The 25,339-nt window shown below is 36.9% G+C and overlaps 1 protein-coding gene across 1 annotated transcript; it reads left to right on the forward strand.

Moving 5' to 3' along the window:
• Window positions 1–159: 159 nt before the first annotated feature.
• Window positions 160–19,584, forward strand: LOC132555301 (uncharacterized). The gene is made up of 3 exons (XM_060219657.1): window positions 160–2,266; window positions 14,667–14,753; window positions 18,560–19,584. The coding sequence occupies exons 1-3, from the start codon at window positions 1,835–1,837 to the stop codon at window positions 18,923–18,925; spliced, it is 885 nt and encodes a 294-aa protein (XP_060075640.1). The 5' UTR covers window positions 160–1,834; the 3' UTR covers window positions 18,926–19,584.
• The last annotated feature ends 5,755 nt before the right edge of the window (window positions 19,585–25,339 follow it).

Raw genomic sequence — 25,339 nt, forward strand, 5'->3', positions numbered from 1 at the left:
CCTACCTGTATATAATTTAACACACCAGCACGGCTACATAGGTATGATGTGGCGTTAACTAGTTTTACTTATTTTACGGATTCTGGTGTCCGGTCTGTTTGTTTATCTTCGGTGTTGTACCATTCCGGGCCTGAGGAGGGACGGACGGTAGTTATGGAGAAAGTGTTGTGGTGTTATCTGGGGACGTATCGGTGATCCGTGGCTGGTGTAGAAATACTTAGCTGTGTACGTAAAACTTTACATTCTTCAACCTGCCGACTCTCCACGCATTATCTCTGTATACATACGTACATATATACACGGCGACCTCCGGTCATGGAAATTCTTTTCTTTAAACACAAGATTACATTGCTACGCGTGATTACTCTTTTGAGTGCCATGGAATATACTATTTGAATTTAATCACGGAAAAGGTTTTATTTTACTCGGAAAATGACGAGTGCCTATATTACACAACTATTTCACTGAGGACGGGTAAGTTTTAATCGCTCTCAGAGAGGCGGTCAAGTTGGTGTAACGCTGACACTTGAAGGTACACATCGATACAGTAGGGTACTCGTACCTTAGTCCTAATATTACTACAGGGTATCTTTTCTGATTTCTATCATTTGGACAGGAAGGAGTGCAGACTCATAAAGGAACGATATCTTTATGGAGTTCTATAAGTGTAATGACTAAATAGGACCCACTCTACCTAATTGCCACACGGACAGGATTATTATACATTAATCACCGAGACCTGGACTGATATGATAATTAGTATATTTAGTAAGGCAAGTACATTTAGTATATAATTATCAGAGACGTTAATTACTGTACTGCAATACGGAGGTGTATGTTACAACGCCACACTAACAGCACATGGCGAACACGGATGCTGCATGATTACAATAGCCAGGAATGTTGGATTGCCCAAATTGCATCCACGCTTCGTCACATTACGTATCCTACGAGAAAGCTTTACACTGGCGAGAACGTAATAAGCACAATGTCTTATAGTCATCCTATTTGATAGCAGACGTGCAGCTAACAGGGAGTCTGTGTGTGCGCCAGTAGCTGTAGGAATCTCGGGCACGTAGTCCTCAGAGGTGGTACAAACGTCAACACGGAAATGATACTGGAAGACTGACAAGTGTCATTGACGAAAGATGTACTTTAGTGATGTGTCATTGCAAAGGCATCTTTAAATGTTTGTTTTTGGTTATGATATGATACGTTCAAAGAGGAAACTATTCGTCAGACTGTTGAACAACGGACACGTCTCAATACGTTAGTGCCTTTCTGAAACCCAGATACGTGTCAACGAGGAAGTTATTAACGGTAAGACAACTGTCAGCGGACAACTGGGTTTAGGTGAAACACGGAAGGACATGTGTCAACTAACAACTATCGAACGGAGAACCACGTATCAATAAGTGTTTAATGAGAAGACATACTGAAAGTGAAGTCTTTAAAATTAATAGCAAGCAGATTACATGACGTACTTTGATGTTCTAGATGGATGCAGTCTGTCTTGATTAACAAACATTAATTAACCAAAGTGTCATCGGTGGAAACTAGGAAATAGCCATTCTGTTGTAATTGGTAAATATGACAAACGTGTTATCCCAACAGAATTCTCTATATAGATGTCGATATCTTATCGAAATCTGACTCGAATTTTAACAATGGTTTCTCTGAGCAGGAATAGGTAATATCCCGAAGGATTCGAGCCATATGTCGGTCAACAGTTCCAGTGGAATTTAAATTCATAAACGTTAACCTTTGATTGATTGTTATTGACAAATATTGATCCAAAACCTGTGCAGCAGAAAAGTAAGTGCCGAGTATCACCATGAAAAAATACTTTTGGCCATCAGCTTCTTCTGTTGCCATGGATAACGGACGACAAAGGGCCCATTCCGCGTCGTCATTGAAGTCGCTGAGTTTGTATGCCCCCGGACAGAAATGGTCCAATCGACAAGCCCGGAGTACCCCGGAACTCCGACTCTACATGCAACAGTCTATGTTAAGCGGCCTCAACACGACTGTCCCCCAAAGTCTGGTCCCACAAGACTTCAACTCATGCCACAAACCCAGGAAAAAGTGTCGCCATGACCGACAGTCGTGTCGAGGTTTCTGCCACGAATGTTGTACCTTGAAGTTATTCCTCGTCATCCTTCAGTTACTTGTGGGGGCGACAATTTCTGGGGCGGCATTTTATCTTTATTTCTTTTCTACAAAATCCTTGAAGATCAGAGAAACTTCCTTCTGGGCAGGAATTCCGGTAAGTTAACATGTTTTATCTGTAAACACGTGGTCACGGTCATCTGTTTCTAAATTTGGACGACTGGTCTATAGATGCGTCAAAGGTTAATTAAGATAGTGGGGAAGTTGTTAAAGAAATTCATAGTACAATTTAAACACCGTAAACTAATAAAGTGTACGACGTACTGACCAATTTCGGTATTATCCAATTTTATGACAAGGTTTGGTTCATGACTTCAACATTATCTGCATTAGTTAGAACTACACGAGATTACAAGGTATAATAACACAAAACATTTTACACAGATAGACCTGACGACTCCGCAACACGTTTCAAACTGGGCTTATATACCTTAGGGTGAAAGATTGGCAGTAATTACTTTGAAGTCACATATATCAGAATATCTGGTGTTTAGGTAGCTGTTATTTTATACCACTTCCCGAACCGTACTGATTCTGTTTCCTTCGTTGAGTTGATATCTTTACATGGCTGTCGGGTATCAGTGCGGGGCTACAGGAGTCGAGTTCTGTAACATGTCATTACAAAAAACAGCCCAATTCAACACGTACCATTTGTTTAGTCTGATTGCTGAGGTTAACAGCTAAATCTAACGTATATAGTATTCCTACACCCCGGGAATTTCCACTTATTCAATTTGGCTTGTTATCCTGGTACCGGGTACACTTTCCATGTATGGGCGAGGCTAGTCCACGTTTACAAGTGTTACCGGATGGTGGTGATAATGCAATAAGATTTCACTATTTACTCTCTCACGCTAACATCAGTGATTCAAAAATCAACTTGATATCTCGTCTTATATTCGAAACTTGTTTTAAGGACCTCAAATTATTAATTGAAATTGAGGAATTAATCATTAATGGAACTGGTTGTGTAACCAATACAATTCTAACACGCCCGATAGTTATCGCTTGTCACGATACAATCTCCACGGCACCATTTGTTCGCCCCACCCTGGAAGTCTCGAGTGCATCATCTGGCCGTCAACTGGTTCGGTCTACCATTTTGGTTGTTGGATGATATTTTTGTTTTTCATCACGACACCGTGCGGTGGATACTTGTCACAGGCGATTGTTTTTCCTAGTAATTGATACATTTCGACAAAACACAAACATACCCAAGTCTCGCAGTGGTGTTTTGTGCGACTGTTTTGCCTTGTATATATATGTCGTGTGAAAAACATAGATCGGTGCCACATGTGAAGCTATTTCCCTGTGCGGGTGATACATCTTTTAGACTACTACTTTACAACCAGCTCTACAAAGCAGTTGACGCATCGCCGCCCATGAAAAATGATAGTACCGGTATATGAAATCCCACACGTGTCATACAACTAGCATACCTCAGTTTGAAGGTCATGGAGATGGACGCCGATTGACCTTCAGGAAGTGCAAATGTAATGGACAAGTTCGTCACCGGAAATTGCCACTTCCGGACAAACACATCCGGTTATATCGTGAAGATCGTTTTTAGATGGTGGGATAACATTGAACTCGCTGTACCACGATATAGGGTAATATTTCAAGCGCACATACCGTAAAATAGTTATCGGTCGTTTTTCAGTCACTTCAGAGCCGGGGATAGATTGAAGTGTTTAAAAACATTGGAGACTATAGAAATAATTCCTGTGGTCAGGACAACGACTGGCCAAAACCGTATTGTAGATAAGCTAAATTAATCTCTGCTCCATCGTACCCCTCGGCCGTTACAATCCGCAGTGACGACAATTCAAAAGTTAGGCGCACAGGTCGCTATATCGTTAATATCTTCTGTTTTATCGACATCATTTGATAAAAAACCACCTTATTTTCATATATTTCAGGATCTACACTTTGTGTATTGCTAAAATATTGAAGTTTTCGCTTACTGCTTGGCTTATCGTTTTAGAAAGCGTTGTTTAGACTGGTGACGTGATCTGTTCTGGTAGACAATGCAATCTGATTGTAAAATATTTGCATGTAAGGTGAATTGATACCTGTTGTATTAGACTACAAATAATTTGTGAGTTCTTTTATATAAGATCTAAAGTAGAAAGTAAAAGTTTACTAACATTATTTAAATTAAGGCGTTATGTTATACACGTTCTCTGACCTCTGAAGAGCTGAAAGTAGATAGGGCAGTGGAGAAGCAGCACTAGGCTATAATAAAGTGATAAAACTTGTAATTACTCTGTCAGGTGTACAATAAATTAGCGATATAGATAAGCCAAGAAATGGGGCGTAAAGCACCCATGTGTGGACCCCGTACACGGACCTCGTGTGTGGATCCCGTACACGGACATGTCGCTCCAAGCGATTTAACGGATGGGTATACGATGTTAATTCCAACAGAATTTACAATGGACGTCACTGCTTTAAGACCAGGAGTTATAGATTTCCAGACGGAACAACTTGTACATCAGGTCTGATTCTTCACGGTCTGATGTTTTAAGTCCGTCATTAATATCGGATTAAGGATCTTCCGGAATAATGAACAGACTTTCGAACCGACTTTCAATTTAGATAAACACATCATATGATGGAGTCCTTGGCTGGCAAGCCGTTATCAAGATCGAGGCCATGTAAAAAAATTAAAAACTGTTGTGATGTGATTTAGAACTATGTAAAATCGTAAAGTATATTTTTGATCATCAGATATACAAAAAATATATCTAGTATTTATCTTTTCTTCACCTGTAAAATTTTCTCCGTAATCCCAGAGTTAATCGGCCCCCATATATTTGTTGATAGAACGTATATGTGGCGTCTTTAAACCATCACAAGAAAATTTAAACTCGCATATCAATGTTAAAAGAGACAACCTTGTCTAATGAAATCTTTCTAATCAACAGTTCACTTAAACTGGTGTTTTAACTGATTCAGATTGCACGTCAGACGATTGGAAGAGGGCCAGTATAGTTATCACGATGTTGTGGACGAAACTCGTCAGCTCTGGTCCTGTAACTAGACAGAAATTACTTTTCTGTGTTTCCCATAGCCGTTCATTATTAACCTTTGATGGATACCGACGTCATCTTTACTTATTCATTATTAAATCCGGATTTTGGTTTATCAGATTTTCTAAGCAGAACAAAAATGATTATGAATGGATAGATTTTGTAACACTAAATTCGTTATAAAAACACATATTCATCTATCGACCCTGTATCAAATGTATTTATCTTTGCTACTCGTTTATACACATCAAAATGTGGAAAGTTAACATCGTAATCACAATTGAAGTTATCTTTATATTGTATCTTGTTTTCTATGTATAGATAATTCTATTCCATTTTCCAAGACTATCTTGTGGTAAGCCCCGCCCCCTCCCTGTTCAATCTTACGTCCAACCTAAGGAATGCTCAAATTTCAGAACTTTTGAAGTACCATTGATTTCCAATTCTGATGGGTATATATACGATGAACACTGTAAATACAATTCTTTGTATAGAAAGACAGGTCATCATTAATGTATCTAAAAGTAATATTGACTTGACTTTGTCGTGTTTTTGATAAACTCTCCGATATTATATCTTCCGAATATGCCTTTTTTGTAAGAAGATTTAGCCACCAAATTCGATCGTTTCAAGATTTCGACCACAAATTGTTGACCACAAACTTCTGATACGATAAACATCGGGACGATATTACTGTCAACATCAAGGACAGTTTATCTCGACATGGGGACGATATTACTGTCAACATCTGGGGCTGTTTATTTCGACATGGGGACGATATTACTGTCAACATCAGGGACCGTTTATCTCGACATGGGGACAATATTACTGTCAACATCTGGGACTGTTTATCTCGACATGGGGACGATATTACTGTCAACATCAGGGACCGTTTATCTCGACATGGGGACGATATTACTGTCAACATCTGGGACTGTTTATCTCGACATGGGGACGATATTACTGTCAACATCTGGGACTGTTTATCTCGACATGGGGACGATATTACTGTCAACATCAGGGACCGTTTATCTCGACATGGGGACGATATTATTGTCAACATCTGGGACTGTTTATCTCGACATGGGGACAATATTACTGTCAACATCTGGGACTGTTTATCTCGACATGGGGACGATGTTACTGTCAACATCTGGGACTGTTTATCTCGACAATGCAGCTGATATTTACCAATACCGACAATATGAATACTCCGGTAACTTTTTAACAAACTCAGGGATGTTAAAATTCGTTCTTTTATATAATAACGTCATCACGTATAATAGAAACATTCTTAGAGTACACACACCAGATTGTGTTCGGAAATGTACTAATTACGTGACTGTACCGATGGAAGCTGATGAAATATGACAAGTCGGCTCGGTATGAAAATAAGTTAAATTACACCGTTTAGGTCACATTTCTGTCTCAGCTTTCTACTGAAAATATCCTGGATATTCCTTGTTGCAACAACGTTCTTCATGTTTCATTTTTTTTTTCATGTGTGTATCTTTTCAGAGTCTTACGTACCATTAAACAAGTATTATCGGTACCCATAAAGTCGCTTGACAGGAACCAGGCATAATATATATTAACAAGTTTCTACAACTATTTCATTATTTATATTGGTAATTATCCCTCTTTGTGTCCTACATATGTAAACTACTGAACTGTCGCTCCGACTTTACTAGACTGCACAACTCGATTGACCTTTGACCTCGCATGTGGTACCATTTTGCTAGCAATATAACCTGGTTCAGTTACAAAGTATGTCGTTTTGCTTATAAAAACTAGCAAGATATTCAATAAGTTTATCCATATTTAAATAAAAGCAGACCTTACTTAACCAAGCGTGAACATTGTGGTAACGAAACCTGTCTGAATTTATTTACATAACTGGCCACTGACGCCATGTAGGATTTTGTTTCCTAAATATTTATGATTGCATGCTCTGTAAAATACAAAGCTGCCTTTTATTTCTGAAACGTATATATTGTATCTGATATACAAGGCGTAACCACTACCAGCACGTGACTGACTCAAGGTCACCAGCAGATCACAATAGTTATAATTAAATTTGAATAATAAAGTGGAAAATTGACATGATAATAACGCCACTGTGGTGGTGACCTGACAAGGTGGTGTGATACGGTGGCAGTAGAGTTGATGAGCTAATGAAGTCACTGTGGTGGTGACCTGACAAGGTTTTGTGATACGGTAGCAGTAGATTTGATGAGATAATGAAGTAGCTGTGATGGTGACTTGACGAATTGGTGTGATACGGTGGCAGTACAGTTGATGAGATACTGAAGTCACTGTGATGGTGACTTGACAAGGTGGTGTGATACGGTGGCAGTAGAGTTGATGAGATAATGAAGTTACTGTGATGGTGACTTGACAAGGTGGTGTGATACGGTAGCAGTAGATTTGATGAGATAATGAAGTCACTGTGATGGTGACTTGACGAATTGGTGTGATACGGTGGCAGTAGAGGTGATGAGATAATGAAGTTACTGTGATGGTGACTTAACAAGGTTTTGTGATACGGTAGCAGTAGAGTTGATGAGATACTGAAGTCACTGTGGTGATGACTTAACAAGGTTGTGTGATACGGTAGCAGTAGAGTTGATGAGATACTGAAGTCACTGTGATGGTGACTTGACAAGGTGGTGTGATACGGTGGCAGTACAGTTGATGGGATTATGAAGTCACTGTGGTGGTGACTTGACAATGTGGTGTGATACGGTAGCAGACCATTTGTTAAGTTCGCATAATATCTCTTCTTGGTTGTCTCTTTGCCTGCTTAAACAACACTGTTTTTCATCAGGGAATACACTGTGACCTTCACCTTTCGAACATAACCTTAAACTTGTGTCGATAGCAGATCTTGCTTATCTGTGAAAAACGATGTGTAAAATGAGCTAGCTATCTAAAAAAAACGACAAAACACAAACAACGTCTATTGTCACCTTCCCGGTTCAGTTTGGGAAATCTCGAGATTTTATTTGATAGTACTGGTATTCATTATCCCAAGCTTATGATATAACTTTCATCTTAAGTCAACTGACCATGTAACTTCTGATGTCCCTGAACTTGTAATTTAATTATTGAAATGACAAAATATAGCAATGGTTTCGAATTTGTTGTTCACTAGATTCGGTAAGGACTTACAACTACCAGTTTCAAAACTTATAAAACTTTTTGATATTAGAAAATTGATAATATGTCTTAAAACGACGATCATAGATTCGAGTCAATAACGAATCTGAACATAAGGGCGACTTGGGAAGCCTACTACCAGAATTCACAATGTGTGATCCTGATACGATATAATCTCAGAACCACTCGTCCCACACCCAGCCTTTGTTGTCTTTATTCTCGAGTTTAATGGTGATGAATACAGTTTGGTATTGACTGAAAAGAAACAGATACTGACGGTGGAAATAAAAACCGTTGTCGTGACTTAAGAAAGACAATTTAGTCAGCATTGTTTAAATGATTTCTCGTCGTGCTGGCCAAATAATTATCATAAACAAATCGTGTAAGAACAACTGATGAAAAAACTACACGGGAAAGTTCCACCGCCAAGTTTATATGTATATCAGGTTCAAACAGCAATATACCGTTCATTGATGTTGGTAATTAGTATTGATGTGAACAGCCTGGACACGGTCTCTGTGTACTTTGATGTGATAGCGTTGTAATGGCAGTAATTACGTGTGGTACCTAATGAGACTTTGATACCTAGTGGCATGTATAATACTTATTTTATGTCTGAATGGTTCTGACGATCCTGTGAGTTCCGATGTGTTCCGAATGATGAATTGGAAATAGAAGATGTCATTAAGCCTGCGAGCTTTATTTCCACGTCATTTCCAGTTAAATGGGAACATAAAGGGAATGCTAATTTAATACGAAACTAATGATGGAAAAACATAGCATAAACATGTTCTTTTTCTGTGTACGAGAATTTCCCGTCGCTAATGGTATACAATTATGGCACGTAGAAGCGATTGGGTAAGGAAACCCTATTGAGTAAGGAAACCCTAGTTCTCTGCATATTCTAGGCACTCTTATAGTTTGTTGTTAAAATGATACATTATTACATTATAGAAGAGCTGTAAAGTGTCTATTTTCATTTTGTCTTGGTGATAGATGCACTAGGACAATAGTCGAGAAGGCATGGCTTAAATAAGTCTCCTGTGTTGACTTCCGTTTTGTTTTGACATTGTCGATAGATGTACAGTACAAGGAACGATAGTCGTGAAATTATGTGTTTGGTGTTGACTTTCACTTTTTTTTGCTGTCAAAAGAGATATGGTTCAATGGATGATAATCGTGAAAACAGTTTCAAGTTAGCGTTGTGTCCTTGTTTTGGGTTCAGTCGAATTGCATATCCTTCGCAGAGAGCCGAGTATATCCAAGTTTATTCTAATCCTGCATTCGACATCTCGCACCAATGCATTGCAATACTTGAGATGCCCCGTTTATTTTGAAGAAAGCACACTCATAACAATTACAATCCTGTCATACACTTTTTTAAAACATCTCAATTTTCATTTGCTTTTGGTATCTTTAAGCAGTGTAATGAGCATACCTACCCTCCGTTAATCACAAAACTTCTCTCTCCTGTGTCACGGTTTTAATGGATGTGTTCTAACGGAGATACGGATATCTATTGTACAGCCTATTATTACGCTGGCACCTGGAGGTAGGATAACTCTGGGATCAAACTCCTATTTCTTTACTACGTAATATGTATATTCTCACAGTAATTACTTTGTACTGATGGTTTTTGACACAGCTCTAAGTGTGCCAACAATACTGTCTGAAGTTGAACTGAAGTTAGTGAAGATGGAACATCTATAGGTACGTCTTGAAAGAACAGAGCGGACAGCGGAAGGTTATACATTTACCACGGAAGGTTAATGTCTGACACGTATCATCAACATGATTGATGTCGTCATGAATTATTAAATATGACCCCATGAACGACATTGTCTGAATGTGTTCACGGGTCACATGGTGTGTTCATCAGTTATGACGATCCATATAAATCTTCAGTAAACTGATGGCCCTGTATGCGTACATGTACACAGAAACACTGTGAAATAGATTAAAGAATGTAGGTAATTATTGATGGTCTCTTCAACGTATATAATGTATATACAGGCGTGTGTAAATGAAAGGTACTGCTATTTAAACTATTCTTCTTTAGCTTAGACCTACTGTCATAAGATATGGATTCATGGAGTTTTCTGAAACGTTTCAGGATTTTATTTTGTAATTTTCATCGTATAATCTGACCATTTCACTGTAGCGATGTGAACGAACAAATTGACTTCAACCAGTTGTCGCTGTTCAGGTTTTAAGCTCACACTTGGTACATTCGAAAAGCAGCACGGTTTAGAATACACACATGTACTTAACATTGTTGTAAACTTATCTGACACAGTAAAATTATGAAATTTATTGAATAACTGTATCTTCTAATCTAGATTTTGACTTTTCTTGCGATCATTTTCGATTTTTCTAAGTCGACCCCTAGGCTTCGGAAGCTTCATCTGTATGATATAGTGTCGCTGACGAGCCCTAGAAGGACCAAACAGCTGTATGATGCAGTGTCACTGACGAGTCCTAGAAGGACCAAACAGCTGTATGATGTATATCGCTGACGAGTTCTAGAAGGACGAAACATCTGTATGATGCAGTGTCGCTGACGAGTCCTAGAAGGACGAAACACCCGTATGATGTATTGTCGCTGACGAGTCCTAGAAGGACGAAACATCTGTATGATGCAGTGTCGCTGACGAGTCCTAGCAGGACGAAACACCTGTATGATGCAGTGTGGCTGACGAGTCCTAGCAGGACGAAACACCTGTATGATGCAGTGTCGCTGACGAGTCCTAGCAGGACGAAACACCTGTATGATGCAGTGTCGCTGACGAGTTCTAGAAGAACGAAACACCTATATGATGCAGTTTAATTCATTATTTGACTCTGCTTTCACTAATTGAAAGGTGCTAATCGCTTGTGAGTCTTTTGTTACAGTCTTTGTTGTATTAGTTCTATAACATTAGCTTTGAGATAATTCGGTGCGGATTTTTTTAGAAATCATTTGACCCATTGAACTCTCATCAGTACACGTATCACGATCCTGACATTTCTACAAAACTGACACTGCAATACAGCGGGTTGGTAACACCAGCTGTTCTCGCTGCGTGCTAAGTATACACGATATATTGATATAATGGCCTTTTGTTATGAACAGACTGACGACTGAGGTACAACAGAAGATCAGTAGATATGTACAACACAATAACACCACAGAGGTCCATTTACAACTGTCCGAAGGTCTCTAGATTTATCTGTCTATAGAAATGTCAGGGCTGACGAGTCGTTGCAGTCCAACCGACACCTCAAAGCTGGCAAATCTACAGCTCCTACAGGGGCTATACACAGCTGATGAACCTCCCCCCCCCTCAACCCTGCTCTTGCGGATACGGAAGAATATAATTACAATTATAACTGAAAAAAGTAATTTGATCTAACATAAGCACTAATGATGTACATTGCAGTGTATTTTTAAAAAAAATTTGATCAAAGTCATAATAAGGAAAGTCATCAGACCTACATCAATGTTATATTTAAAATCTACTTCCGATCTGTAAATACCGGATTTACAAGGCGTGACAATGCTAGACAGGTGGCCGAGATAAAGTTGATATAAACCCCTAAACTTGTTGGAATTCTCTAAGGCTTTGTCGTTTTAATATTCCACTAGTTTGGTATCAGCTATAAAGAAGTTGTGATTTCTCGTAACATCTGTTACGTCAAGATTTCATGCGATTTAATCTGTTTCAATTAGTAACTTATCTTGTATCTAAAAATACAGTAATATAAAAACTTCTTTTTTTCTATCAAAGATGGGTTTAAGAGTACTGAAATTATTCCGCCTCCTCGTATACAATAGGTCGTGTGTTTTTTCAAAATCTAGAAACTCTTCACTTTGTTTTTTTCTCATGATTTATCTCTCATAGCGTCAAAGGTTACACTGTGTGCGATAACACATGCATTGCGATATATGCACGTGAGTAAGGGTGTGGTAAGAAAGCCCTCAGTGTTGATATATTATTACCCGTCCCTGGACGTGCACGATCAGGCGGGAATCCCTGAAGGAGTAGGTATTGATACTGGTATCACAAATAACCTGAGCATTCTGTGAATCTCGACGGCAACCAACTTTACGAAGGGTGGACGTTTTCTGTCGACGGCAATTACTATACTCCATTAAAATTGTTAGATATAATAATAGACACTCGCACTCAGTCGTATATTGTTAATCATATTCATGTGAAGGCCTCTGGGGCGTACTCATTTTATGATTATCGTTCAAATTAAAAATATATATTATTTGGAGTTTACCTTTCAAAGGTAGTGTTTCTTGCTACATTTCAACCATGCCGCCATTTTTCGCGCATATTTCATTTCCAATTTATCATTTGGTGTGTACCTTTACATATATCATCGTTTCCTGTGTATCTTTAAAAACTGTCACCGTTTCTTGTGTACCTTTAAAACTGTCACCGTTTCTTAAGTACCTTTAAAACTGTCACCGTTTCTCGTTTACCTTTAAAAACTGTCACCGTTTCTTGTTTACCTTTGAAACTGTCACCGTTTCTTGTACACTTTTTTATTTTACCGTTGGTTGTTATGTATATATATATTTTTTACATAGATGCTCTCCTGAGTTCTTTTAACAACTGTGTCACAATTTCTTATGCATCATTCAGGTGTGTTATCCCGTTGATCTTTTAAAAATAGATACTTCAGACTGTATGGCTCAGTAAGCTTACATACAATGTAACGTCTTTGTGTGAAAATGAAGAGAGATCACGGAATTAGATACACATGTATTAAAAAGTCCGTGGCAGAAAGTAGTATATGTCCTCTATCACAGAAAACATCTACCTTAATTTCCATACCACATCAGGAAGAGACTACATGCATCCTTACACATCCATATCATAGTGTGGACAAAGTAACAAACATCCTTAAGTCTCATTATCTGAGTAAGGACATCTACAGGACTAGGTAGCATACATCCTTAAGTCGCATTATCTGAGTAAGGACATCGACAGGACTAGGTAACATACATCCTTAAGTCTCATTATCTGAGTAAGGACATCTACAGGACTAGGTAGCATACATCCTTAAGTCTCATTATCTGGGTAAGGACATCTACAGGACTAGGTAGCATACATCCTTAAGTCTCATTATCTGAGTAAGGACATCTACAGGAAAAGCTTCCACGTCACATAAAAATGATAACAAATAAAACATTTAAAGAGGAAATTTTACCTGTTTATTTTGTTTAGAAACGTATCCTGGTAAGTTACCAAGATATACAAAAGCATGCTGCCTGACGCACGGTGCCCACTCCTTGTCTTGACCTTTCGGATTACCTCGATCCTTCTATCTCCTCTATCTCCCGTATCTCCTCCGAACGGCTTCAGCCATCACTCACAGTAACAGAGGCGAGCAGGATACATGTCGACTTTAAATGAAGTTTGAAGATAAAACACACAAATTAACTAGGAATCACGATTCATTAAAGGAATACTTTCTGAAGCTTGTAACCCCAAACATAGGATCTCTCAGTAGCGGCTTCCAAAAGAGGATGTGTGAATTAGATAGTGTTGATAAAACGATGAGTAGAAATATATTGAATTAATTTAGCACCAACACGATCACTGTTATAGTACAATTTAAATTTATATTGAGTCTTCGGAATCACAGACTTCCGTAATTCTATAATTGATACGAAAAGATGATCTTTAATGTTTATAGTAAGCGTCTAATGTTCCCCGGAGTCCAATATTCGTAATATCCAATATGGCGTCGATCCAATATTTCGAAAGTCCACTGTTCCGGAGATCCAATATTCCGGAGATCCAACATTCCGGAGATCCAATATTTCGAGGGTCCAATATTTCGAAAGTCCACTGTTCCGCAGATCCAATATTCCAAAGGTCCAATATTCTGGAGATCCACTATTTCGAAGGTCCAATGTTCCGCAGTCCGACATTCCGAAGGTCAAATTTTCCGTTGATCCAATGTTTCGGAGTTACATATTCCGAAGAGATATTATCGTATATAACTATACCAATACTGGCAGAGGATAATGCTATCTCTTGCATTCATTTCAACGACGTATTACCCTGAATTACCGGTGTTAAATCGGATAATCGATTGGTGCATCGGACAGATTAGGGTCTAACCATGTAGAGTTCGATGTTTGGGATCACCTGCACGACCACACAGCTTTCACTTGAATTAACAAGAATTACACAATAAAAACTCGATATTATTAAATAGATATATTGAGGTAAAGGTCCTTGTTTTAAACAACTGGTTTAATGATTCTGTTATTGGTTATTTATTTCCGATAATTTACTGTTTCAGTTGTTCCTGGCTGGTGTTCTGGGGATATATCACTGTGCCAATGACTACGAGAATTACATAGGCAGCACAAAACATTTTATACTCAAGGTGAGTTACTTAAATACAAAAACATTTTATACTCAAGGTGAGTTACTTAAATACAAAACATTTTATACTGAAGGTGAGTTACTTAATACAAAAACATTTTGTACTCAAGTTGAGTAACGTAAATACAAAACATTTTATACTCAAGGTGAGTTACTTAAATACAAAACATTTCATACTCAAGGTGAGTAACCAAAATACAAAACATTTTAAACTCAAATTGAGTAACCTAAATACAAAACATTTTAAACTCAAGGTGAGTTACTTAAATACCAATCATTGTATACTCAAGGTGAGTAATCTAAATACCAATCTTTGTATACTCAAGGTGAGTAACCTAAATACAAAACATTTTATACTCAAGTTGGGTAACGTAAATACAAAACATTTTATACTCAAGTTGGGTAACGTAAATACAAAACATTTTATACTCAAGTTGGGTAACGTAAATACAAAACATTTTATACTCAAGGTGAGTAACCTAAATACCAATCATTGTATACTCAGAGTGAGTTACTTAAATACAAAACATTTTATACTGAAGGTGAGTAACCTAAATACAAAACATTTTATACTGAAGGTGAGTAACATAAATACAAAACATTTCATACTCAATGTGAGTAACATAAATACAAAACATTTTATACTCAAGGTAAATTTAGCATATTATGTACATGATTTGGGATGCTTATCACCAGAGTCGACCACCTTTCTTTACCAATGTAACAGTGAAACTGGGGATGTATAACGTCTTTAGAAATGTTTAAGACCTACAACGAAGATATCAGAGTAACAAAAATACTTGGAGACATTTTCAAATTATTTTAAAGAATACTATTATAATCGTTTATCTTGGAAGATTTATTAGATGATCTTCAGGGGAGGTAAATCCGGTAGCTTGTAATACGTCTCAAATCAGAGTATACCGACAGGTATGTAAGTAATGAAAATAGTTTCAAATGTCTTGGCTGTCTGATGCATACACTTGTTTATAGTATAACAACTTTAAATTCTAGTTAAATATTGACTGATACTGATCTGTATTTTGATGAAATATTCATGTTCAAAGCACAGGTATGAAAATCTAATCTTGTCGATCTTGGCGAGTGGTATCTGATTCCTGACGTTTCGTGTTCATTTATTTATTACGAAAATCGGAGGGGGTCCGTAACTGCTCCCGGGTTTTAATTTTCTGATCTGATACAATTTCAACTCTTCATTTAATCAATTATTTTTTTGATTTATTAATCAATTAGATCGAATTCGCAGTGAGAAGATAATTTATAGAGCAAAGTATCTAATGAAACTCGCTGAACAATTCTGTATGAAGAATTAAAACTGAAGCTGAAGATGACTACTTGACATTCTAAATGATTTCAATAAAAACACTTCAATTATGTTGGAAACTTTCTTAACAAAAATAGCTAGTATACATCTCATATGTTTTGTGACAAATATCTGAATATACATATATCTACCAAATGAAATTTCTCTGGCATCAAAATGTTATTGGACGCTAAACGAATTTTCTTTGGATTTATGGCATAAAAACTGCACAAAACTTCAACTGATTGCAATACCATGGTGCGCTTCAGTATGCCCTAGTAATCTGTTATACGTTTGATATCAACCTAACTAAATATTCCGTTACCAAAAACATTACTGGGTTGTACATCCCGGCATTCCATAGCATCCATTCCAGCCGATCGCTGTAAAATCCCTTGCCACAGAAGCAGCCAATTTGTTTTATAATGGTGGTATTCTATGGATCGGGAAGGGACTCGCTCCTTAACTCAAGGTTATCAAGGGCTTGCTAGGTTACTATGGCAGAAGTGTTCAGGGAGGTGGAAACACATTGTGATGATTTTAGCGATATAAGCGACGGTTTATTTTTTTTAGATTGCCGTCTGGATGTCTTCTGTCTAATCTGTTCCAGTTTCCCAGTAACATTGATAGTATATAGAATGCATTTCTGATGAAGTATTACTTAAATGTTTATGTCAAGTACGCTTATCACTGCATGTTAATAGTGCCAATGTTTTGGAATACATGCTTACTAAGTTTCGATAAATTTTCAGAAATTCGTTTAACAAGACCATAAATATTAAATCCGCATTCTGTAAACTCTGTCAGACTGGTTTTTTCCCTTGGAAACCATTCAATCTAAGGGGAAAACTCGATAGGTTTTGGCGGAAGCGGAAGTGATCCATGCCATGCTACTATAATGAGAGTGGAAAAATCCGATATGGTTAGAGTGGGATTCCAACCAATCTCTACCCGAGTTGTTGTTCCTTAACAGTCACAATACAAAGCTATCGGGTAAACTGGCTTGCATGTCAATACTTTTTTCTACTCTCTGCTAAATTTCGCTTCGCAAACACAGCGAGCGCACCCTAGTGGAGAAAAATTGAAACTAAGGCAGATAACCCTGTCTATGATATCAAGGTACCGTGATGCACTCTGGGAGAGATACATCCGGAACCTCAGAAATGTACACGGCTGCTCTTTTTTAGAGTCATTTACTGGTATTTGCAAACAGTGAAAATTGCATTTACCTATATATACATACAAATTATTTCAAAAGGAGTTCATGTAAGGTAAATAAATCAGTGACAGTGATGCGCCAAGTTTACTGTGCAAGGGTTCATGGGGTTAAGATTCTAAGCTGCTACCTCTAGTTTAACTGCCTGGTTATCGACATCTCATAGCCAAAAACTGAATTATGGTATCTTCGAGCAACAATAAAATTGTATAAATCAAACTTAAATAGTTCCTTCATACTGTGTAATCGTCATCTAAACACATATCATTTCAATGTTACATTCGGTTGTGTGGTGCAGCGGACCGAAACCAGAAAGGTCATTTACAACATCTACTATATTGCTGTGTCGTATTCTAGGGCTTCAGATATGTGTAGTACCGGAATAATCTAGATCTTAGGTTGGTGTTATCGTTCAGGTCACTTTCGTTGTCTCGTATTCTATATATTTGCTTTGTTTATGATAAGTCTCCATGCTATATTGACGAGAACTAAGTGTTTTTATCATGGTGTCTCTTGGCGTGTCTTGGCGGTGGTTGAAACTTCGTGAACAATACCGTGTTAATCTATATCAAACCGGTTCTCACCTATATCATTTCATCTCTTTGGCACAACGGTATCTCTTTTGCTCACACCACTATTACACCACAACTTTAAATTCATTTGATACATATTTTATTGGAAATGCCCACAAAATGGTTGTCACGCGTGTTTTTAATATGTCCGTATCAAACCTCTTTGCTACTCTTTTTATTGCAGCAATTTTAATTGCCCAGAACTTGTGTTTTATTTCTTATATCGTTGCTTTTGACGTGTTGTTGTCTTTCTTTTTATTCCCTTGTTCTTCCAGTTCCCGTTCCCGTTAAGTTGTTCTGTTTTCAGTCATCTGTTCAGTGCGGATGCCTTTCATATACAAATGTTGTCCCCTTTGTTGTCATTATTTTGTTGTCTGCTTGGTTCCTCTTGTTTTAAGTTGCGGTTCTTTTGGTAAAGGTTTTTATTTGTCCTTTATTTCCTCCAGTGATTTGCTGATTTCTTCTCTCGTTCCTTTCTTTTTACTATTGCTCTAGTCCCTACAAGTTCTACGCAGCTGTTTAGCCCTGTTGACCTTGAGTTTTGACTTTGGAATCTTTTAAAAAAATCAATTAACCGAAATACGTCTTGATATGTATACCAACTCTGGACGGTTTTCACTAAGTATTAAAGAACATTACATTTTCTCCTGAATAATTTAAGTGCTATCTAATATGATGTGATATTGCTGTTTCAGGCCGCCTGCTTCTTGCTGTCTTTGGTCTGTATATTCATTTGTCTGGTAGCCAGCACATTTCCCGTCATCCACATCGCCAGGCTGTACACCTTCAAACATTGTGAAAATCAAGCCAATGACTGCCTCTGCTACGAATCACATGACCAGTCGTCACGCCAATTTACATATAAGGAGTTGGGGAATTGTGACCTGTTATTCTGTGTGATAAAGATCCTGTTGATAGTTGAAAGCTCTGCATGTATTCTCGGTAGTATTATATCTTTTTGGTACGTTATACTTCTGTGGCGATCCAAATATGGCGGGATTTATTCAGGGATCCGTTATTCGTCGACGTCAAACGGGCACGTGCAAAGAGGCGTGGTGTAACGATACATGATAATACTTATATGGAAAAGACATTCCTTTAGATACGCTGTGCATTCTCAATTTTCATTAATATATTTTTCGAGAAAGTATACATGTTTTGAAATGTTCATATATACACCAATCACCAGTATTATCTGTACAAGGTACCCATCACTAGAAAGTACTGTGTTTGGATATAGGTCAACCGGAAACGGAAACCGTTATACCATTACAATGGAGATGTTTCATGTGGATAGAAGAAAAAAATAGAATATTGCATGATTAAAGACATTCAAGAATAGAGAAATTCCCAATAACACTTAAACTGTGTTCCTGAGTATTTGGAAAAAGGATATTCCGAATACCAGGACAAACAAACTGCATCCAGAACTTGGATAATTAGAATTCAAATATCTAGTGTATCATAATACTCAGCCATAGATCGTAGATTGAACCATCTTGACTGGTCACAACACACCCTCGAAGATGCTATCCTCTGTGGTGTTAGTTCTGTGATCGGCAGCCTGTATTTGATTGTCTAATTACCATGCGCACATGTCTTAAATTATCTACGATATTAATGCCCCACATGTTCACTTACTATAATTTCTGTCTATCGGTAACCATATTTTAATGTTCAACATTGTGCAATATGTATAATTAAAGTAACTTCTTATCAACTTTCTTTTCATTGAATGTCTGTGACTTAGATGATTATAGAGTTAGTATGGATTTGTTTTTAAATCGAAAAGATTGTTGTTAAAATCGGCATGAATGGATTTTGGGTTTTAGTCTTGTAATTGATAAGCTACCGTTTGTGAACCACATCGATAAAATATTTTGTCTAAATTCTATGAAATCAATGACCAACACAGTAATATGCCATGTTGACATATGTTCACTGTAAATCCTTCAACCTCTGTCTTCTTATCGCATCGATTGGCTAATTTCTTTTTCCGTTGTGTGCATTGTTTAACGCTAATTTAATGCCAAGAAAACTCGCCGTTTAGAATCGAAAGGTTAATATGCAATTTTACGGTGAAACTGACTCTTTGTCCGTTTGTTGCAGTAGGAGAGTGTTGTTACTAAGTCTTTAAACGTTTTTCCATGTAGACAGCGACCGTTAGGGGAATCGATATTTAACAGTAAGATTTCTCTCTGCTAAATGCACTTTTTCATAGAAATGAGTCGTGACAGGTCAGTTGATAGAATATCGAACATTGCAACCTGCGATGAAGATCTTAGGTGTGCGGTTCCATCACTACCAAAGGCATTTTCAGCTTTACAGGAAGACGAGATCATGGACCGTTTTGTCCCATTCTCGGCTCCATCAGCTGCCAAGCATCAGATATGTAACCGAGAAAGAGACATTTGACTTTCCAAACGGCTTGTTTCTTTTTCTATGTAACATAGATGAAAATAGCAACAAGACCGCAATAATATGACGTCACCAGGACTCCTAATTTCTTACTGAATGATTTACCAATTAGTCTTCATCGATATACGTGTTCTATTGGCAGTTCTCGTGTACTCACCTCCCCAGACGCATAGAAGACAAAATGACACAATTTGTGATAATTCTAGCACCAACCAGTACCCCAATGTTCTAAGCATCATGTTTTCGACTGTCAGCCATCAATCTTTCAGGTCGATCAAATAACAAAACAACGCGTGCAGATTTCGTATTAAGTTGCTCAACAGACATGCATGTCAGTAAGCCTCCTATGTTTTGCATGTGCAAACATGTAAACAAGTTCATTGTGGACGATTTGACTCTATCAAGTACAATCTGGCAGAAAAAGGGCAACTGGATACACACGAAGATAATATACCTAATTGTAATGGGTTTGGATCTATAGTCAGGACGAAAACAGCACAAACAAACTAGTTCGAACATATAGCCAGGACGAAAACAACACATACAAACTAGTTCGAACATATAGTCAGGACGAAAACAGCACATACAAACTAGTTCGAACATATAGCCAGGATGAAAACAGTAGAATTCCGGGTCTACATGTTGATCGTATACAACGTATGTATGTTTGTGGTTTAGAAATACGGATACACGTATGTATATGAAAAATGACTTGTGAAACACGACCATGTTCATGTTCTGTGTACACAAAGTAAGGTGACACGTGAGCTACTGTTGCGATGTCGGGAAGATTTACATGTGTTATGTATAAATGTGAATACGACGACGGATTCTGTTCAGAAATATAATGACTTTTCAACATGAATCACGGGGGCTAAACAGCCCACATTCTGGATTTTATTACTAGATATTTCAATTCAGAAGAAAACTTCATACGAAAATACATAGCAACCATACGATAAAATGATGTTGTATGGTCGAGTATTTGATTATATTTGGCCAAAGGCGTTTTAAGAAATATCCCTGAGTTTTTTATGATGACACAAAAAATACTTTATTTTTCAATAATAGAACAAGAGACACTCGTATACTATACTGAAGTGTTGTGCTTATATCAGAAAAAAGGATAAAATGGCTTTCGTCTCGAAAAATAATTGATAAAGGGTTTAGTCAGAGAGAGAAATTAAAAAGATTTCAGTCAGGGATCGAAATTGATAAAGAATTCAGTCAGGGATAGAAGTTGATAAAGCTTTTAATCAGTGAGAGAAATTGATAAAGGTTTTAGTGTGGGACAGAAATTTGATGAATATTTTAGTCAAGGGTTTAGTCAGTTTTAGAAATGGATAAATGTTTTGATTATGGCCAGAAATGGATATAGGTTTCAGAGTGGGTCGGAAATGGATAAGTGTTTTAGTAAGAAATGGATAAAGGTCTCAGTAATGATCGAAATTGGTAAAGTTTCAGTCTGGACAGAAATTAATAAGGGTTTCAGTCTGGGACAGAAATTGATAAAGTGATGGCTTTTGAGAAATGGATAATTTATTCAGAAATGTAAACAAAGCTTTGAGTCAGGATAATAGAAATATAAAGGCTTCATTAGTTTGGTATTGGAACAAAATAAAATATTTAAGGCCGAGAAAGGCAATAGTATTGAGTATTGTGTCATTGTAATACTTGAAAGTTCTTTGAAGTGTCGACTTTATATTAAAGTACACATAAGTAAATCAAATAAGTATTTGTGTTATATTTACACTGATCCTTTTATATCTAAATATACATCGATCGTAGTCTCGTTAAAGGGTAAGAGTTGGAACGAGCTGCAGATTATGTGTTACAGCAAGAAACATATTAATAGTACGAGAAACTGGATTCTAGCAAGCCACTTATTAATCATAAAAAAGAATGTCTGTTTAAGCCTTAAAGACATGTTGTTTATATCAATCTATAAAACTGTCGGGCAACGCGAACATATGGCGTTTTGTTTTAATATTACTTCATAAAAATACACGGCGCCATGTTACACTGAATCAAACAGACTCGGGATGCAGACCGGCAGGGGTTGGGCGAGGAAGGCTGGGAGGGGTAGATTGTGGGAGCAGTTGAGGAAAGTATTGAAAAGAGTTAAGAGCGAAGAAGAATGAGTGTGCGAGTGGTGAAGTAGAGGGGAGAGAAAAATAAATAAATGAACAAGTGATGGAGGAGAGAGAAGGGATAAGATCGAGTGATTGAATGGGAATTGAAACAGGTGCGCTAACGAGAATAAAAATATTTTGAAGGTAAAATCCTTGAAGGCAGTTGTGAGGTTAGAAGAGGAATCACGTTTAGATGATCAGTAAGGAGAGAAAGTATTGGAGAGAAAGAAGAGTCCAATAAAAAATGACAAGTACCTATACATTGGTATCAAATATTGCATTAGACATGATTATATAGTAAGTGGTATCATCAGAACCAAACTATTGATGATAAGCTTAATTTAATACTATAGACAAAATTTAATAGATAAATCAGGGTAATGACGGTAGTTTAAATAAACACAATTAATTTATACATAAATGTTAAGCTGACCAAGTTTAAAAGATAAGATGGAAACACAGAGAGGTTACTGGACAATATCAAAACTCGCTGGAAGAAAACCTCTTCCCAAAGCCGCCACTTAATAAATTAAAAGACAGCATGATATTGTATTACATCAGTCCTATCTAATTGCTATAATAACGTTTTACATTTGTCCTATATAATTGCTATGACAACGTATTACATAAGTCCTATCTAAATGCTGTGATAACGTTAATATCAGTCCTATATAATTGCTATGATAACGTATTACATTAGTCCTATAGAATTGCTATGATAACGTATTACATCAGTCCTATATAATTGCTATGATAACGTATTACATCAGTCCTATATAATTGCTATGATAACGTATTACATCAGTTCTATCTAATTGCTATGATAACGTATTACATCAGTTCTATCTAATTGCTATGATAACGTATTACATCAGTCCTATCTAATTGCTATGATAACGTATTACATCAGTCCTATCTAATTGCTATGATAACGTATTACATCAGTCCTATCTAATTGCTATGATAACGTATTACATCAGTCCTATATAATTGCTATGATAACGTATTACATCAGTTCTATCTAATTGCTATGATAACGTATTACATCAGTTCTATCTAATTGCTATGATAACGTATTACATCAGTCCTATCTAATTGCTATGATAACGTATTACATCAGTCCTATCTAATTGCTATGATAACGTATTACATCAGTCCTATCTAATTGCTATGATAACGTATTACATCAGTCCTATCTAATTGCTATGATAACGTATTACATCAGTCCTATCTAATTGATATGACACGATCATCAGTCTATAAACGATTAACCAAACTGAGAAAAAAACGCCATAGAAATGTGAAAATCCAACATTATATCAACACATACGTCACAAATTGCTGATCACTAATACAGTACAACTGTTGATACGAAACGGACAGTATCGTCTTTTTATGCAAAACATACAAGAACACTATTCAAAAATTATATTTTCCCGCAAAAGACGGTGTTCGGTCACAATATATCCACGGAAAAGAAATTTCGATTGTCTAATTGAAGAGGAGCCTTAGTTAATAATTACATTAATCTCTTTTTACTGCTAATACAGACACGGGTAAAACAAGGAAGGATCTCTTTTATATGTAAAGAGTAATGCGTGCCGTCTCCCAATGTAGTATAAATACGTCCGTGTTTACTTTCCCAGTGTATGCAATACTGTATTTACCACTGATTTTATTATCTAACTTTTTCTTATTTAGTGTCTCTGCTCAGGTTCCGAACCTCAGATTCAAGGTAGGAAAAAAAATAGATCTGGCATCCCAAGATCCGAGTTACTTCATAAAGTTCATGTTCATAATGTAAAAATATATGACATACATTTATTTTTGACGTAAACGCGTGTACCTTAATTTCTACATGGATTGCCTCCCTTGTAACCTTTGATCGGTTGTCATTTAACAAATACAACGCATTTATTTCTATATGAAAGTAAAGTGGAAATATAGGGGTTAGTGACCTCATATCCTCCACCTATTTAAACCTCTTAAGTTTCATAAAATTATGTTTAGTAACAAGCATTTGTCTGATAATAAGCCCATGTCCAGTAATAAGCCAATAAATGACAATAAGCACATGTTTGATATTAAGTCCTTGTCTTGTAATAAGTCCATGTCTAGTAACAAGTCTGGTAATAAGTCCAAGTCTGTTTTAAGACAATGTCCGGTATTAAGCCCAGGTCTGGAAATAAGTCCATTATCTGGTATTAAGCCCATGTCTGGTATGAAGCCCACGTCTGGTAATAAGTCCAATTTCTGTTAATAAGCCCCTGTGTTGTATGTAATAAACTTATCCATACCAAATTCTTATTCAGAATATGTAGTAAGCCCAGATATACACAAAGAAATGTAGCTGTGCTTTTTTATTTCATTTTAACACACATACTATATTATGTCATAGAATTGCATTGAATGCTGAAATCACATTATACACATTTTGATATACTCATGAAAGCAAAACACGGATTTTCACTAAAGGCTACAGGTATACATACACATAGGTAAGTACATGCATATCAAAGTTGTCAACTAAATTTCCATCAAAATAATCACAATTTGCCCTCCTCGTGACATCAATAGTACTTCATACAATAAATCGCCAGCTGGACTACATTGAGTTTTTTTATAATAAGGAAGTTTTACCTGTAAGTTATAAATTAATTGTTGAAAAATTAAGTGTCTAACAATAATGAGGAGATTGCACACAGGGGCATGGCACATGATCTTCACCTCCATCTCTATATAATGAAGATAAAATGAATAGTAGAGTATGGAATTGGTGTCTGGTCCCTGTGGTGTGGGAAGTATGATGTACATGTATACACTATAAATATTGATTTCCAGTGTCGTCAACTCAAATTATTGAGCTGGATATTTCTTTGTTTGTTTGCTGGGTTTACTGCCTTGGGTCATTCTGAGGCAAGGCCT

This window comes from Ylistrum balloti, unplaced genomic scaffold (genome assembly GCF_031769215.1).
Source record: "Ylistrum balloti isolate Yb309-2 unplaced genomic scaffold, AGI_CSIRO_Ybal_v1 Utg370470, whole genome shotgun sequence".
Taxonomy (NCBI): domain Eukaryota; kingdom Metazoa; phylum Mollusca; class Bivalvia; order Pectinida; family Pectinidae; genus Ylistrum; species Ylistrum balloti.